Here is a 15,026-nt window from a genome sequence, read left to right as displayed (position 1 = left end):
AAAAAAAAAAAAAAAAAAGCTAAAAAAAATAAATAAATAAATCTTGGTACACAGTTTTAATACTAATACTCTGGAGGCAGAGGCAGGTAGCACTCTACAAGGTAAAGGGCAACCTTGTCTACAAAACAAGTTCCGGGACACATGGCTACACAGAGAATCCTTATTCCAAAAAACCCAAACCAAAGCAACCAAACAAAAAGACTTAGAACAACTCACTAAGACTCATTCCTGCAGCTTCCTAGATAGCAAAGGTAAGTGGCCAATAAAATCAGCCAGGTTTCTTTCCCTGCTGTTCCTTAGGATGTGTGTTTGGGTGAACTGTTTATGGCTTTTTTTTAAATCTGTTTCAGCAGGAAACAAATATGACACAGAGCCCAGAGCAGCTTCTTCCCAGGTCTGTCTCTCTGAATGGCATGGACCTGAGATAGGAAGTGATACTTCTATATGTGCACAGTGTACGCATACAGTGTGTGCGTGCGTCTGTGTCTGCGTGCATGTCTTAGCAACAGTACTAGGAATGAAGCCAGAGCGTCATCTGTACTAATCAGACACTCTGTCCCTCTACTCTCCATCCTTTTGTGAGTGACTTTTGACAGCGAGTTTCCCAAAGTGCTCATGGTATAGTGAATGCTAACAGTCACTCCATGGCTATCACTGTCTCCCCTCTACTCACTGTCTTGGGGATAAAGCCCAGGGCCTCAAAGGGCTTGACCACTGAGCTACACCTCTATTCCCTCTCTGTATATTGTAAGCACCAATGGTTTGGAAACCAATTTAGAAAGGCTGCTTTTGTGAGGGAATACCTTTTCATGAAGTTACCCTCTATGATCTTTTGGGTGACTGTATAGAAGGACTATGTGTCCTGCAAAGAGCAGATCTGTTCTAGTGTAGGAAGCAGTGTCTGAAGAGCGCCTGTGAGATGGCTCAGTGTATGAAGGCGCCATTCAACAACTCACTGAAACCCAGGGTGACTGACATAGGGTCGTTACAAAGAACTGACGCAAGAGGGCAACAAACTCACTGGACGCATGGGCCACACGGACTCCTGACAGCCAACCATTTATTTTTTAAGGTTGGCTCTAATACTCAGTCTTTATGGCTATAATAGCAATTGTTTAATTCACTGTGGGGTAAAAATTACAAGCAAGCAAGTCAAGCCTGCCTGTACAGCTGAAGAAGGTACTGGGGAAAGGCATGATGCGCAGGGTAGATACACCAAACATAATCAGGATGGCCTGCTGAACCCAGCACCTGCAAGATTACACTGAGCTCTGCACAAGGGGATGCTACTATTTCTAGGGGATTGGTCCCTGCTCCAGCTGGGCCTGTAGAGAGCTCACTAAACACTAGTGTGCTTACCACCACATGTTCGATGTGATTCGGACACATCCATCTGCCCAGGGGCATGGCAGTGAGCGGGGGCTCGAGGCAGTCCATGTGAAACAGAAGCGGGCAATAGTCACACTGGATGAGGGGGGCCACTCGACAACTCCTGCAGAGGAACGAGATGTGATGGGTGATTTCTGGGGCAAAATTCAAGACCACTCTACTCTAAAAAGATCCTTTCCTCCTCAGTCCTCACAGCCTGTCCTGTCCATCTTCCCTCCCTCTAGGTTCTGTCACACCTAGTCAGCAGGGAAGATGAAAACCAGGTTCTTCATTATCTTATCTTCTAGGAAGAATGTATCTTGTGAATCTAAATGTTTGGAGTATGGCTAAAGTAGCTGTCAGAGCAAAAATGACCAATGCTTAGTACTCAGCCCTGCTCTCTGATCCTGTTTTTTAAGGAATTCTCACTTAAAAATAAATACATAAATCAACAAGAGGCACCTCCCAACAAGTCTGCCTGCTACAAGTTCAATTCGTCAGACCCATGATAAAGGGAGAACCAACTCATTCAAGTTGTCCTCTGATCTGTATACTTATGTTGTGGCAATTGTGTATCGTCCGTCATACAAACAAATGTGAAAAGAATAATGCATGAGCAGTCTTTCTGGAGTTGTAACTATAGAACAAATGACTTCCCTTCTGTATAAAAAGAAACCAGTGCTGATAAGTGGAGATGGAGGCAAGGAATGTTGTGTGTACCTCTGTGAGAACGCTCCAAAGAGAGCTTGTCAGCAAACACCAGTGCTCCCAAAACTGTACTAGTGCCAGAGCTCAGAGCTTCTCGTTCTAATACACCATTTAGTTTTCCATAGCTTTCCTTGCAAATACTTTTTTTTTTTGGTTGAGGCGATGGTTGTAAAGCCCACTCATGTAGCCTCAACTCACTATATACCTAAGAATGATTCTGAATCCCTGTTCCTCCTGCATCTCCCGCCTGAGTGCGGGGATAACTGTCTGTACCACCATGCTGGGTTTCTGTGAACCATGCCAACTAAGCATCGTCTCCTGCTAGGCCGCTCCAACCACAGTGCAGGTTTTCTGATACACTCAAGCCAACAATTCCAGTTTTGGGCACTGAAACATCTGGCTCCTGTAACTGAGGTGAGCCTATCTGAAGGCAACTAGTGTCCTAGGGCAGCTGTGTATAACAAACTTACACAAACTTACTTGTAGGTAGTCAATGGAATGGACACATACCTATAACACTTTAAAATTTATGTTTAACATTTTGCTAAGTACCTCATTTAAAAAAAAAAAAAGCCAGAAACCTTTTGTGTGTGTATTGGGAAGGAGGGAAAGTACATGTGCTATGTGTTCATTTAGGGATGGAGTCTTCTTCCACCACATGGGCCCTCTGGATTAAAACCAAGGTCAAGGCTTTTCGGCAAGCACCTTAACCCACTGACCATCTCATCAGCCCCTCACCCTCCACTTTAAGTCTAACTCTAACTTACAGCAATCACCATCAATGTACTGTACTGGGATCTGTGGCTTTCTTTTTTTTTTTCCTTTTTGAGATGGTCTCATGATGTAGCTTTGGCTGGCCTGAAACTCACTGTGTAGACCAGGCTGGCCTTGAACTCACAGTAATCTGCCTGCCTTTCGGATCAAAGGTGTGAGCCACCAAACCCAGCTTCTTTTTATGGTTTAGTGTTCCACAGTTTCATAATAAATTTTGGTCATGTTCACCTCCTGTTACCCTCTTAGCCCTTCCCTTCCCCCAACAAGCTCCCATGAATTTCATGTCTTTTATGGGTGTGGGATTGAGTTTAATCCTACAATTTTTTTTTTTTACATTTATTTAGTGAATGTTTTTGTGTGTATGTGTGTGCATATGCCACAACTCCCATGCATAAGTTAGAAAAGAACTTGCCAAAGTTGGTTTTGTCCTCTGCTCAGGTTGTGATGATACAAGAGCCTTTACCCAGTGGTCCATGTCCATGAGTTCTGACCCACTGGGTTTAAGTCAGGGTTGCTTACATGATCCTGGCAGGGAGTTACTTAATGAACATGGACTCTTCAGTGGCAATACCATTAAGTTATACGGCACTACTTCCCCATCAATTGAGAATCCCTCAAGGAAGGGGGAAGCCTTGTGAGCCTAGGCTAGCCTTGAACTCCCCAAACCACCTCAATATCTTAAGTGCTGAGATTATAGGCATGTATTATATATCTGGCTCAGTACTTTGACTCCACAGGTAATTTGTTATTGACATATTCAAGAAGTGGCCAGTCAACTAGTTCTGTGTGCTAATACCATCAGAATATAAGCTGTCCACATTTAATTAACACACAGGACTTACAAGGGGTGACAGAGGAAAAAAAAAATACCTGTTACATGTGAAGCAGACTTTGACCGGCAAGGGAACAAGACCATTATGATCTAACTCATGCTGCGTCCTTTTTACATTCTTCCCTGTGGTTTCTTCCTTTCTTCTCCGTTTGCTAGAACCTAGAAAAGAAGCTGGTGGTGCTGAACTGTCCTTGGCTTCAGAATTCCTTGTTGAAATATGAAAACATTAAGTGAAAGAACAGATCTAAGCAAAAGCATGTGCCATGGTTCAGACAAGACAGATAGACAGACACACACAGTAAAAAAGACCACAAGGTAACTATTAAATAGAAGTCATCTGCTTTGTGGCAGAAATATTGATTTCACTAATATAAAATAATGAGAAACCTGCATGTATGTGCGCACACACGCGCACACACACACACACACACATCTAAATTACATGGTTAACAAGGACTAGACTGTGAAGAAAACTAAGCAAAAGACTGTAATTTAATTATGTTTCTACAGAAAGCAGATGCCATATGCAACCCTCACTCCCACTCTGACATAAGGTAAGTTTTCTCTTAATCCTGGCTGATGTGACCAGGCTGGCCTAGAACTCAGAAATCTGCCTGCCTCTGCCTCCCAAGTGCTGGGATTAAAGAAGTGCGACAATAAGCATATGTGTCTTTTTTTAAAAAAAGAATGTGGGGGTGCACACATAGTACACACATGCACAAGGGTCAGAAGATAGCTTTTCTCTAATTTCACTTTTATGGGGTTCCAGGGATCAAGCTCATTAGGCTTCCATGGCAAGTGCCTTTATCACATGAACTAACTTGCTAGTAGCCTGATAGGCATATCCATCCATCCATCTATCCATCCACCCACCCCCTACACCCCTTCTTCTCACATAGCCCTGGCTCACCTCAATCTTAGAGATCTATTTTCCTGATTTTCCCATGGTGGGATTAAAGGCACACACCACACTTGGCTTATATGTACTTTTTAAGCCTGCCAATGTTATTTTTGCACATGTATATATATGTGTGGGGGTGGGGGTGGGCATAAGGTAGATGTCAGATGTCTTCATTGATTGAGGCAGACACTTCCTCTAGAGCTTACCATATTAGTTTGTCTGGATTGCTGCAAGCTTCCTTCATCTCAGCCTCCTACAGGCTGGGATTATAGGCAAACTGTTATGCCCACCTGGCTGATGACACGGGCTCTTCCCCCTCCACCCGCCGAGAGAGGGTTTCTCTGTATAGCCTTGGCTGCCCTGGAACGGAACTCACTTTGTAGACCAGGATGGCCTCAAACTCAGAAATCTGCCTGCCTCTGCCTCCCGTGTGCTGGGATTAAAGGTATGCGCCACCACACCCGGCTTGACATGGGCTATTGAATATATAAACGCCAGCATTTGCACAGCAAGCACTTTACTCTTGAGCCATCTTCCTAGTCCTCTTTTGTTTTTTTGAGACAGGGTCTCACTCTGTAGCCCGGGCTGGCCAAGAACTCATTATGTAGCTCAGGCTAGCTCTGCACTCCTGACAGTTCTGCTTCTGCCTCTCAAATGCAAGGATCCAAGCATGTATGGTAGGAACACAGGTGTATGGTAGACACCATGCTCAACCAATCTCATTTTCTCTAGGAAGAGAAATTAAGATCTAGAAGCACTATGCTGTCAAGTAGACTTGATTTTCTTTGTAAAAGGGACAATTTGATAATAGCTAGCAAACCTCCCACTGCAAACTGTGACCTAGCAATTCCATTATTAAGAATTTACCATACACATCAGCCCTATAGATCATATCTTAAGGGGACTAGAGAGATAGCGCAAAGGTAGCTCAAAGGCCTGGCTGCTTTTTCCAAGGACCCAAGTTCAATCCCCAGCACTAACATGGTGATTCAAACATCTGTGACTCCAGTGCCAGGGCTCTGATACCTTCTTTTGGCTTCTGTGGGCACTAAGGTACACACATGGTGCACAAGACATGCTTGCAGGCAAAATACCCATACACATAAATAAATGAGAAAATATTAGGAACAATTTAAATGGCAATGAATAGAAAACTGTTTAAATCATTTTGATTACATTTACACAATGGATTATTATGGTGCTGTAACAAAAATCTAATGAAATGCTAAATTAGTGTTAAAACCACTGGAATGCATTGTAAGGATAAAAAATTCAAATATTAGAACAGTTTTTTGGTATGTTATTTAAGAAGAGAATACGAGCATGTATAGACACTCACTTATACACACACTCTCAAGACACACAATTTGTGGTTATCTGCAAAGGGCAGGAGATGCTGAGCATCAAATTCAGGACTTTGTGCATGGTAGGGAGATGCTCTATCACCTAACTACATCCCTAAACTTTGTTTCATTTATTTATTTAAGTACTAAAAAGTAGGGCAGTGGTGGCACACGCCTTTAGTCCCAGCACTTGGGAGGCAGAGGCAGGTTGATTTCTGAGTTCGAGGCCAGCCTGGTCTATAGAGTGAGTTCCAGGACAGCCAGGGTTACACAGAGAAACCCTGTCTCGAAAAACAAAAACAAAAACAAAACAAAACAAAACAAAACAAAAAAAGAACTAAAAAACAAATGTAATTATGTGCAAATATGTATCTCCATGTGGATTGTGGGATTATGCATGTGCGTGCAGGTGCCTGCATAGGCTAGGAGTCAGAAACCAGAGGCTGCATTTAGAGACAGCTGTGAGCTGCCTGATATGGGTGCTGCGAATGGAACTCAGGTCCTCTAGAAGTTCAAGAACAAGTACCCTTAACTGCTGAGCCACTGCTCTAGCTCCCTATTTAATTAAGTTTTTTTTCATTTATTCTTTTATGAATATGAATGCTTGCCAGCAAGTACACATGTGCACCATGTGCTCGCCTGGTGCCTATAAAGGCCAGAAGATGGCATCAGATCCCTTGAAACTGAAGATATTGATGGTTGTGAATCACTATGCAAAGGCTGGGAACCAAACCTCAGTCCTTTCTGCAGGGGCAGCCAGTGCTCTTAAGGACTGGGCCACCTTCTCAAATCCTCCTATGTTTTTGTGATAGGTAGCTCAGGCTGGCCTCAAACTCATGATCCTCTTGCTTTATCCTCACAAGTGCTAAGATTACTGGTGTGTGATATTTGGCATATATCTTAAACAGAAAACAAAAGATGCAGGGGAATAACAAGATAGGATAGAAGACTTGGAAAACAGAATGAGTACTATGACAATTACAACCTTTGATGCGCTCTCCAGGCAAAACCAGGAACAGGAACAAAAAACTGGCTACAGGCAGTAGTAATCCCTTGGGAAGCCTGGGTAAGAGAGGGTTATGATGATGATGATGTCGCTAACCTGGTAGTGCAGTGGTACAGGTCAGTTCGTTGGGCAACTGAAACTGGGTAGGGTTCCGCTCCATGGCAGCAGCAATCAGCAGCTCAAAAGGCCGCCGCAGCTGGGGCTGCACATAGTCCGGCTCTGCTGCGACTGGCTCCTCGTCCACGTCAACGATGTCCTCATCGACATCATTATGCTCAGAGGTGGGGGTCTCTGTGCTGGCATTGGATGTGGGGGTGCCAGGCCGGCTGGCTCTCCTTTCCAGGATCCGGGCATGGGCAATGGCCTTGAGTTCAGTTTTGCTAGCTGGTCTGTCCAACAAGTCAGTGTCACTGCTGGGGGATGTAGTCCGTTTGCTAGACTTGTCCACCAGTCCATTGACGTGGCCCAGCTCCTTTTTCTGCTCTCGTTTCTGTGCAAATGAATAGGTGGGCCATCATGAAAAGAACAAAACAGAGATGGGTATATGTCTTACTAGATCACTTATGAAAATTATAAAGCCCCTTACACATGACAATTATTAAAATTGAAATTTTATTTTGTATGTACTGGTATTTTCCCTTGCCCTGTGTGTGTGCCTAATACCCACAAATGCCAGAAGAGGGCCTCAGATCTCCTGAAAGTGGAGTTGTAGGCAGTTGTGAGCTGCTGTGTGGGTGCTGGGAATTGAATCCAGGTCCTCTGGAAGAATGGCCAGTGCTCCTAACTGCTGAGCTATCTCTCCAGCTAAAACTGAACTAAAATGAGAAAACATGGCAGCAATGAAATCACCAAAAATAGTGTGGAATGTTTGAAAAATATAATACTTAACATTTCTATACATATTAAAGCACAGGGCAAGCAGCTAAAAAACTAAATACAGTAAGAACACATTTAGTGAGATTAAGGTCGGAACATCATATTGTAAGCTAAGGTCACTGTCACTTGCTTAGAGCATCACGCTACTGAAAGGTTTGGAAAACAGCTCAAAATGAAGAAAGGTTGAACAGGCTGGAGAGCTCACTTCTCAGAGGGGTTGGCATGGAAGGGTGCCACGTGGGGAGAACCAACGGAGAAGCATGGCGGCCATGAACGATGGCTTTTGGTCTTAACTACAAACTTCTTAGAAGCCACGAAGTGGAAAAAACTAGTGTGTTTATTTAGTAGGACTGGGTAACTGACAATATATTTTCCTCCATGACTAAAACCAAACAAGTGTCATCATGCTAATACCCAGTTAGTGTGGCCTTGGGCAATTCAGAAACTTCTCCATCAGTGAAAACACTAAAATCTTTCTCCTCTTAGGGATGTGGTGGCAATAAAGAGGACTGCATGGACAAGAGCATGGACTGACTATCAGCTCACGAAGCCCAGAGGATGTGTATGTCAATCCATTTCACTGTAAATACTGGGGGCCAAAGAGGACTGGTGGTGCTGCTGCTGATAGTGGAGAAGGAAGAGTTGGAACCATTAGGCAGGGAGGTCTGTGAGTTACAGCAGCATCTCAGGAAAAATGACCTATGCTAGAACACAGTGTACTATTCCCTACCAAGCCACACTGTTTCCAAAGAACTTGAAAGCTTTAGAGGGAGATAAAGTTTGGTTCCAATCTCAGCTGTCCATTCCATTGAGTCTTTGGGAAAATATTCTGTATTTTGTAGGTCAGTTTCTTCCTCTCCATAATTAAGATCTACTACCAGCATTCTTAGCTGCATGGATTAAGTGGAGTCACAGTAGAACACCTGGCATATGATGGGCACCAGCAAGTTTTTACCTTCCTTCCTTGGCTGATCTCAACCCTTTAGAGTCTAGCTTCTTCACATGGTCAGTTTCTAAACTCTATGGAGACTCACAGGAAAGGGTTTTGAAGGCTAGATAGCTTGACAGATAGCTTAGTTTTTAGACCTTAGGTGAAATCAAACTACATACAGCTCTGGTTAGTGGCTAACTTGGCTCTGGCTTGCTTTCTAATTGAAACCATTGTGTATACAATGGAAACTAATGCCTGCTTGTTCACCTTCTTTTTAAAGATTGAAAACAGTTACATACATAAGCTACAATTTCTGAATCAGCTCATTCTATTTGTGCAATTGATGACTGTGACATCATATTGGGACCAAGAAAACAACAGTGATGTCACAAGAAAAGAAATTTCTGGTTATACAATTGTTGTGGGAAGATAACAGGGTAGCCTAGTATAGATAAAATTCTAATCTATAGCTCTTAATGTGAAGGTGACATCAATATAATCTGGTGGATACACACCTACCCAACACCACCTCCCCTACAGGGTTCCTCTGTGTAGCCCAGGCAGGCTGGCCTCCTGGGTGCTGGGACAAAAGGCATGTGCCACCACACCCAGCTCCTATTTCTTTTGTGATAAAGTTAAGTTTAGCTCTTGTTCTCCATAAAAAACTTCAAAATAGAAAATAATGAGCCATGCACATATTTTATAATTCAGTTAGTACTGAGCTAACAGAGGGGAGGGTACAAAGAGAAACCAGTGAATCAGGCAGGGCAGAGGCACTTCAAACCCACTCCTCTAACTAATACAACTGACCAAGCCTCTGGAGGCCCAGGAACCCAGCAAGAAGCAGCCTTCTCTTTTGGAGCTACAGGTAAGGACGCCACATTCAGGCTATTTGTTTGTTTTTTTGTTTTGTTTTGTTTTTCCAGAGACAGAGTTTCTCTGTATAGCCCTGGCTGTCCTGGAACTCACTTTGTAGACCAGGCTGGCCTCAAACTCAGAAATCCGCCTGCCTCTGCCTGTGTTGGGATTAAAGGCGTGTGCCACCATGCCCAGCTCCAGGCTATTTCCTAAGAGGGCAATAAGATCAGACTGTCTGTTACTAATGACTAAACATGGCTCGGTGGGTTAACAAACCCTCGGCCCTCTTTCACGTCCCACGTCTGGAGTTTTAGGCCATATAGTTAACATGGAACAAGTGTGGTGACTCCAGTGTCTGAAGAGACAAGACAGGATGCAATGCCCGCAGGACCAAACTACCTTAACTGTGGAGTGCCAGTGGTCTAGCTCTGGCACTCTGTGTGAAGCCTTCAGAAAGCAGCAGCATTACCTTTCGGCGGACAGTACACCGGTGACACATCCACTCCCCAGGAGGCAACATCTCTTCACTCAGTGGAGGGTTACTGTGGGGAGAAGACAGGGCAAGGCTAAGTAACTAATCTAACCCTGGCATGCAGCTGAAAATAGATCTGGCACAAACTGCACGCCCTAAACTACTACTGTGGCCAGTTCTGGAGTGCTGCTAGAGTTCTCATGTCCTTCAAAATGCCTATTCAACCTTTATAATTACCTCAAGGGCAAAAATTCCTTCCACCTCTTAGAAAGAGAAGCCAAATCACAGCTATTGACACTGAGCTTATAGAAAAAGGCATGAAACATTAGTTGAGAGCCAGAAGAGTCATTCCCAAGTCTATATATATGCCTCACCAAGAGGTCCTCCATGATTTTAAGTCTCAGTCTAAGCCTAGTCTCTTCTCCTTGTGCTTCAGAACCTTGTCACACAGCCCATTCCAACCCAGCAGGCCTCTTCGGGTACCCAGGCCCCTAGTTAAATTGAACATTTGCCATTTTTCTTGCAGTAACATTCTGGTAGGAAATCTGTACCCCTTCAAAGCTATCCACTCTCAAGGCGTACTCTTGGCAGCCTGTGGCAAGCCTCATGGCTTTGTTCTGTCTTCAGCTACAAACAGTCCTTTGCCCTCCTCTTAAATTAGGCTTATCTTGTGACTTGCTTTGACAACAGTAGTAACAGACACGATACACTGTAACGTTCAAGTCTGAGCCTTAAGCAACCTGTAGATTCCAATCTTCCTTGTTTAGAATGTTCTATCTCAGGGCTCTGCTGCCATAAGAAAGCCACATCGAGGAGGTCTGAAGTGCTCCAACCAACAGCTTCAGCTGAATTCCAACAGGTTGTACCAACTACTGCTATGAATCATCTTGGACATACCAGATCAGATGAGACTCCAAGTAACTGTGGTCCTGGCCTACTACACACACAACAGAAAACCAGCCAACTGAGCCCAGTTCAAGCGTTGGAATTTTGGATTACTTTCTGTTTTGAGCCACTGAGTTTTTGTAGTTTATTACACATTAATGATTACTGGACATGGCTTTTCCACCAGCTCTTTCTACACTACTCATGAATCTTATGTTTCCTGCTAAATAGTTGAGTTCCTTTTTCTCATATGTGGGTATGTGCATGGAGTGCAAGTGCCTTCAGACTCCAGAAGAAGGTGTTGGATACCCTGGAGCTAGAGTTATAGGCAGTTGTGAGCTACCTACTATAAATTCTGGGAACCAAACTCAGATCCTCTGAAAGAGCAGCATGCACTCTCAACTCAAAGCCATCTAGAATTTCTAGCTTTCCTCTTTGCATTTATAATAAATGAAGACTGAATTTAAAACAGAGCTAGATTAAGCATGATAACATATGCCTAAAACTCCAGAATTTGGGAGGCTAAGGCAGGAAGATTTTGATTTTGATGCCAGCTTGGGCTACACAGTAAATTACATGCTAACTTCGGCTGAATGAAACTCTGCTTCAAAATATAGGCAATCCCAGACCAAACAAACAAAACCCAAAACTCAAGCTTTATAGGCCATTGATTTTCATTAAAATTACATTAAGATTTCATCAATTTCCAAAAGTGTCATATTTATATTGTTCATACAACAGATATCTCATTCTAAAAGAATGATTCCCAGTTCAACAGCAGCATCTGGAATTAGAAATGTAAATTCTAGACTGGGAATATTGATAGAGTCGATCGTTTATATTGATAAAGTTCATAAGAGTACTGGTCTAACACACATACATCAGGTGTGGGGTGCACACCATAGGACTCGTGAGGTGGAGGCAGGAGGATCAAGTGTTAAAGGTCATCCTTGGCTATACAGCAAGTTCAATCCTGGTGCCCTTTATTTTCCCAGAAAGAAAAAGACGGAAAAAGCAGACTCTAGGATTTCATAATCTGGGTAAAAGGCATGCCATTAAGGTGATTCCGCTGAACACCAAAGGTTGAAAACCATACTATATGGAACAAGGCTACATCCATGTTCACACTCAGAAAATTCCTGCCTTTGGTTCTTAGGAATCTCCTACTTAGGATGCTAAGAAAATATGAGAAATATGGAGGGGAGAGAGACAGACAGACAGATAGACACATACAAACACACACCACCTCTAAGGGCATTTGGCCTGGTAACTTCTCTGCACGCCAACCTTGCCATGGTCCCTGGCCATGGTAAACCTGTCAGGTGCTCACTGTTTCCTTCCTTTCTGCTTTCTTAGTGGAATCTTTGTGGAGGCATTCCACCAAACGGAAACTAGTGACTAAGTGGCCTGTTGGGACCACAGGTGAACATCACCTGTAAATTCTTCCCTAATCCCCCACATTTCTAAACAGACCATATCTAAGGAATGAGACAGGCAAGCATTCTTTGTGAAGGCCTGCTGACTCTGCAAATGCATCATGCTAAGATACACTGTATCAAACACAGAAGGCAGAGAACAAGACATGGCGGTATAGGCTTAGAATTTCCACCAAGATGTCAATGATTTATTTGTTAGGCATCCTTTGTGATTCAGTTGATTTTCAACGTTTTTGGAAGAATGATCTAAAACAATTCCAGAGTTGGCATATACCTATAATAAACAAATCATTGAACTGAGGCAGGAGCATAACAAGTCTGAGGAGAGCCTAGGCTATTTCAAAAAGGCCCCTCCTCTATTATCATCATCATATCTTCTGATTAAAAAGACCTTCAAAGCCAGGCATGGTGGATCACACCTGTAATCCCAACTTTTAGGGACTAGGGGCAGACAGAATGATCATTGTGAGTTTGAGGTCAGCCTGGACTACACAGTGAGGCTCTGCCTCAACCCCCTCTCAACAATATCCCAGTAACCTGGGGCATGAGATGACTTGAGCCTGACCTGCCTAAGTTAAAGGTGTAGGGTACCACACTCAGCTCCAGGTGCCTTTTTTAAAAAAAGATTTATTTAGCTGGGCATGGTGGTGCACGCCTTTAATCCCAGCACTTGGGAGGCAGAGGCAGGCGAATTTCTGAGTTCGAGGCCAGCCTGGTCTACAGAGTGAGTAACAGGACAGTCAGGGCCATACAGAGAAACTCTGTCTCGAAAAGCCAAAAAAAAAAAAAAAAAAGATTTATTTAGGGGGCTGGAGAGATGGCTCAATGGTTAAGAGTACTGGCTATTCTTCCAGAGGTCCTGAATTCAATTCTCAGGACCCAGATGGTTCATAACCATCTGCAATGGGAACCGATGCCCTCTTCTGGTCTACCTGAAGATAACTACAGTGTACTCATAAAATAATTAAGTAATTTAAAGAAGATTTACACTACAGTGTACTCATATAAAATAATTAAGTAATTTAAAAAAGATTTACTTTATATTATAAAATATATATATATATCGTTCTGCCTGCAGGTATGCCTGCAGGTCAGAAGAGGGTACCTTATCTCATTATGGATGGTTATGAGCTGCCATGTGGTTGCTGGGAATTGAACTCAGGACCCCTGGAAGAGCAGACAGTGCTCTTAACCTCTGAGCCATCTCTCTATCTATCTCTGCGTACCAGGTGCTCTAGAGACTAAAACAATACTTCTTAAAGCCAACCTCTGCTGTGTGACTCCCACATAGCTAAACTTCCAGGAGCAAATTCAAATGGCCCATCTCCACTACTGATGAGAATGTCTGGAGCCAAACAGAGAAAACTACAGACATCCCTTACTGCGATGCTTATACTAGCAGACTTCTGTAAGAGTCAAAGTCCATTTCCAGATGATCCCAACTTACAGCCAGAGAATGGACTCCAGTTTTAATTTAGAATGCCTTTCCTTCTCTAATGAGGCTGTAGCTCACCACCACAAATGGAACATGTTAGTAGCTGTCATGGTTCTTGGCTCTCTAATTAAGAGCATCTATTTCAAGTCCTATGCCAGTGTCATTGATCTGAGTCTAACTACAAGCATTTCCCTGGCCTATTAACATATGTGAACCTGCACATTTACTTCAGACTAGTCACCACCAGTGGGACCTGTTGCTCCATAGCACTACACTAATTATCCACCCAGCACAAGCAATTCTCCAATATGGAACTGAATGGGAGAGGGGGAGGGGAACATAAGAAGGAAGGGAGGAGGGAGACAGGGAGACGGCAAAGCAGAAAAATGGCCTTCTACCTCAGAGATCCTTTCTTTGTATTACAACAGGCAGATTTTTAAAAACTGGTGTTCAGATCTAGACATTAAACATTAAAAAAAAAAAGGAAAAGAGCAATCACTGATGTGTGGCTTGCAACTATCCATCCATCCAAGTGACAGTGACAGTGACATAAAACTGGAGTCAGTGGCAGCCTGAAAAAAATGAAAAATCTCACTTAACCAAAGCTGTTGGTATATATCACAGAACAAAAGAAAAACTGGATGAAAATATTCAAAAAAAACACCCCATTTTCTCTGTAGATTGATAAAATATTCAATTTAATACAAATACTTAACAGAGACACTAAGTATACAAACACTATCTGTATACAACAGACCAAGAGTCTCTCTCCTGAGCTTGTGTAAGAGGCCAGTCACATGAGCTGGTGGGGTCCCTTCTGTCAGAAACTACCAATCACCAAGATTTAAGTCCTAGGCGATTTATAACAATTTCAGTTGAAATAAAGTAGCAGACCCAGAGAAGATTCTGAGGACTGCCCACATATGTACACCCTTGCCTTGTTTTGGTGTGAGGCAAGGTATTCACCAAGTAAATGGCAGCACTAAGTAAGCAGTTTTGACTTTTCATTCCATAGTTCACAAGTCTCACGTATCCATTTGAGGTCTACTACCAGATTAAAATCCCCTAATTACCAAAAAAAAAAAAAAAAAAAAAAAAAAAAAAAACCCCTAATTACACTCAGCAGCGCCATGAAGACAATGCAGCTTACAACAGATTCACAACAGGTTGACTTTCAGACTGATGCTGCTTCCCTAGGCTA

General features: G+C 43.1%; 1 protein-coding gene across 2 annotated transcripts in view; it reads right to left on the bottom strand.

Moving 5' to 3' along the window:
• Window positions 1-15,026, bottom strand: part of Phf12 (PHD finger protein 12) — a 47,728-nt gene that overhangs the window by 13,331 nt on the left and 19,371 nt on the right. For both annotated transcript variants that reach the window (XM_021175590.2, XM_029483330.1), the window contains 4 exons: window positions 10,067-10,139; window positions 7,029-7,422; window positions 3,721-3,841; window positions 1,360-1,492 (listed from right to left, as the gene is read on the bottom strand). In XM_021175590.2, coding sequence (XP_021031249.1) covers window positions 1,360-1,492; window positions 3,721-3,841; window positions 7,029-7,422; window positions 10,067-10,139 — 721 coding nt within the window. The remainder of the gene's footprint in view (window positions 1-1,359; window positions 1,493-3,720; window positions 3,842-7,028; window positions 7,423-10,066; window positions 10,140-15,026) is intronic.

The sequence above is a fragment of the Mus caroli genome, chromosome 11, assembly GCF_900094665.2.
Source record: "Mus caroli chromosome 11, CAROLI_EIJ_v1.1, whole genome shotgun sequence".
Lineage (NCBI taxonomy): Eukaryota > Metazoa > Chordata > Mammalia > Rodentia > Muridae > Mus > Mus caroli.
Note: the sequence above shows the minus strand (reverse complement) of the source record. Positions and strands in the feature narration are given on the sequence as shown.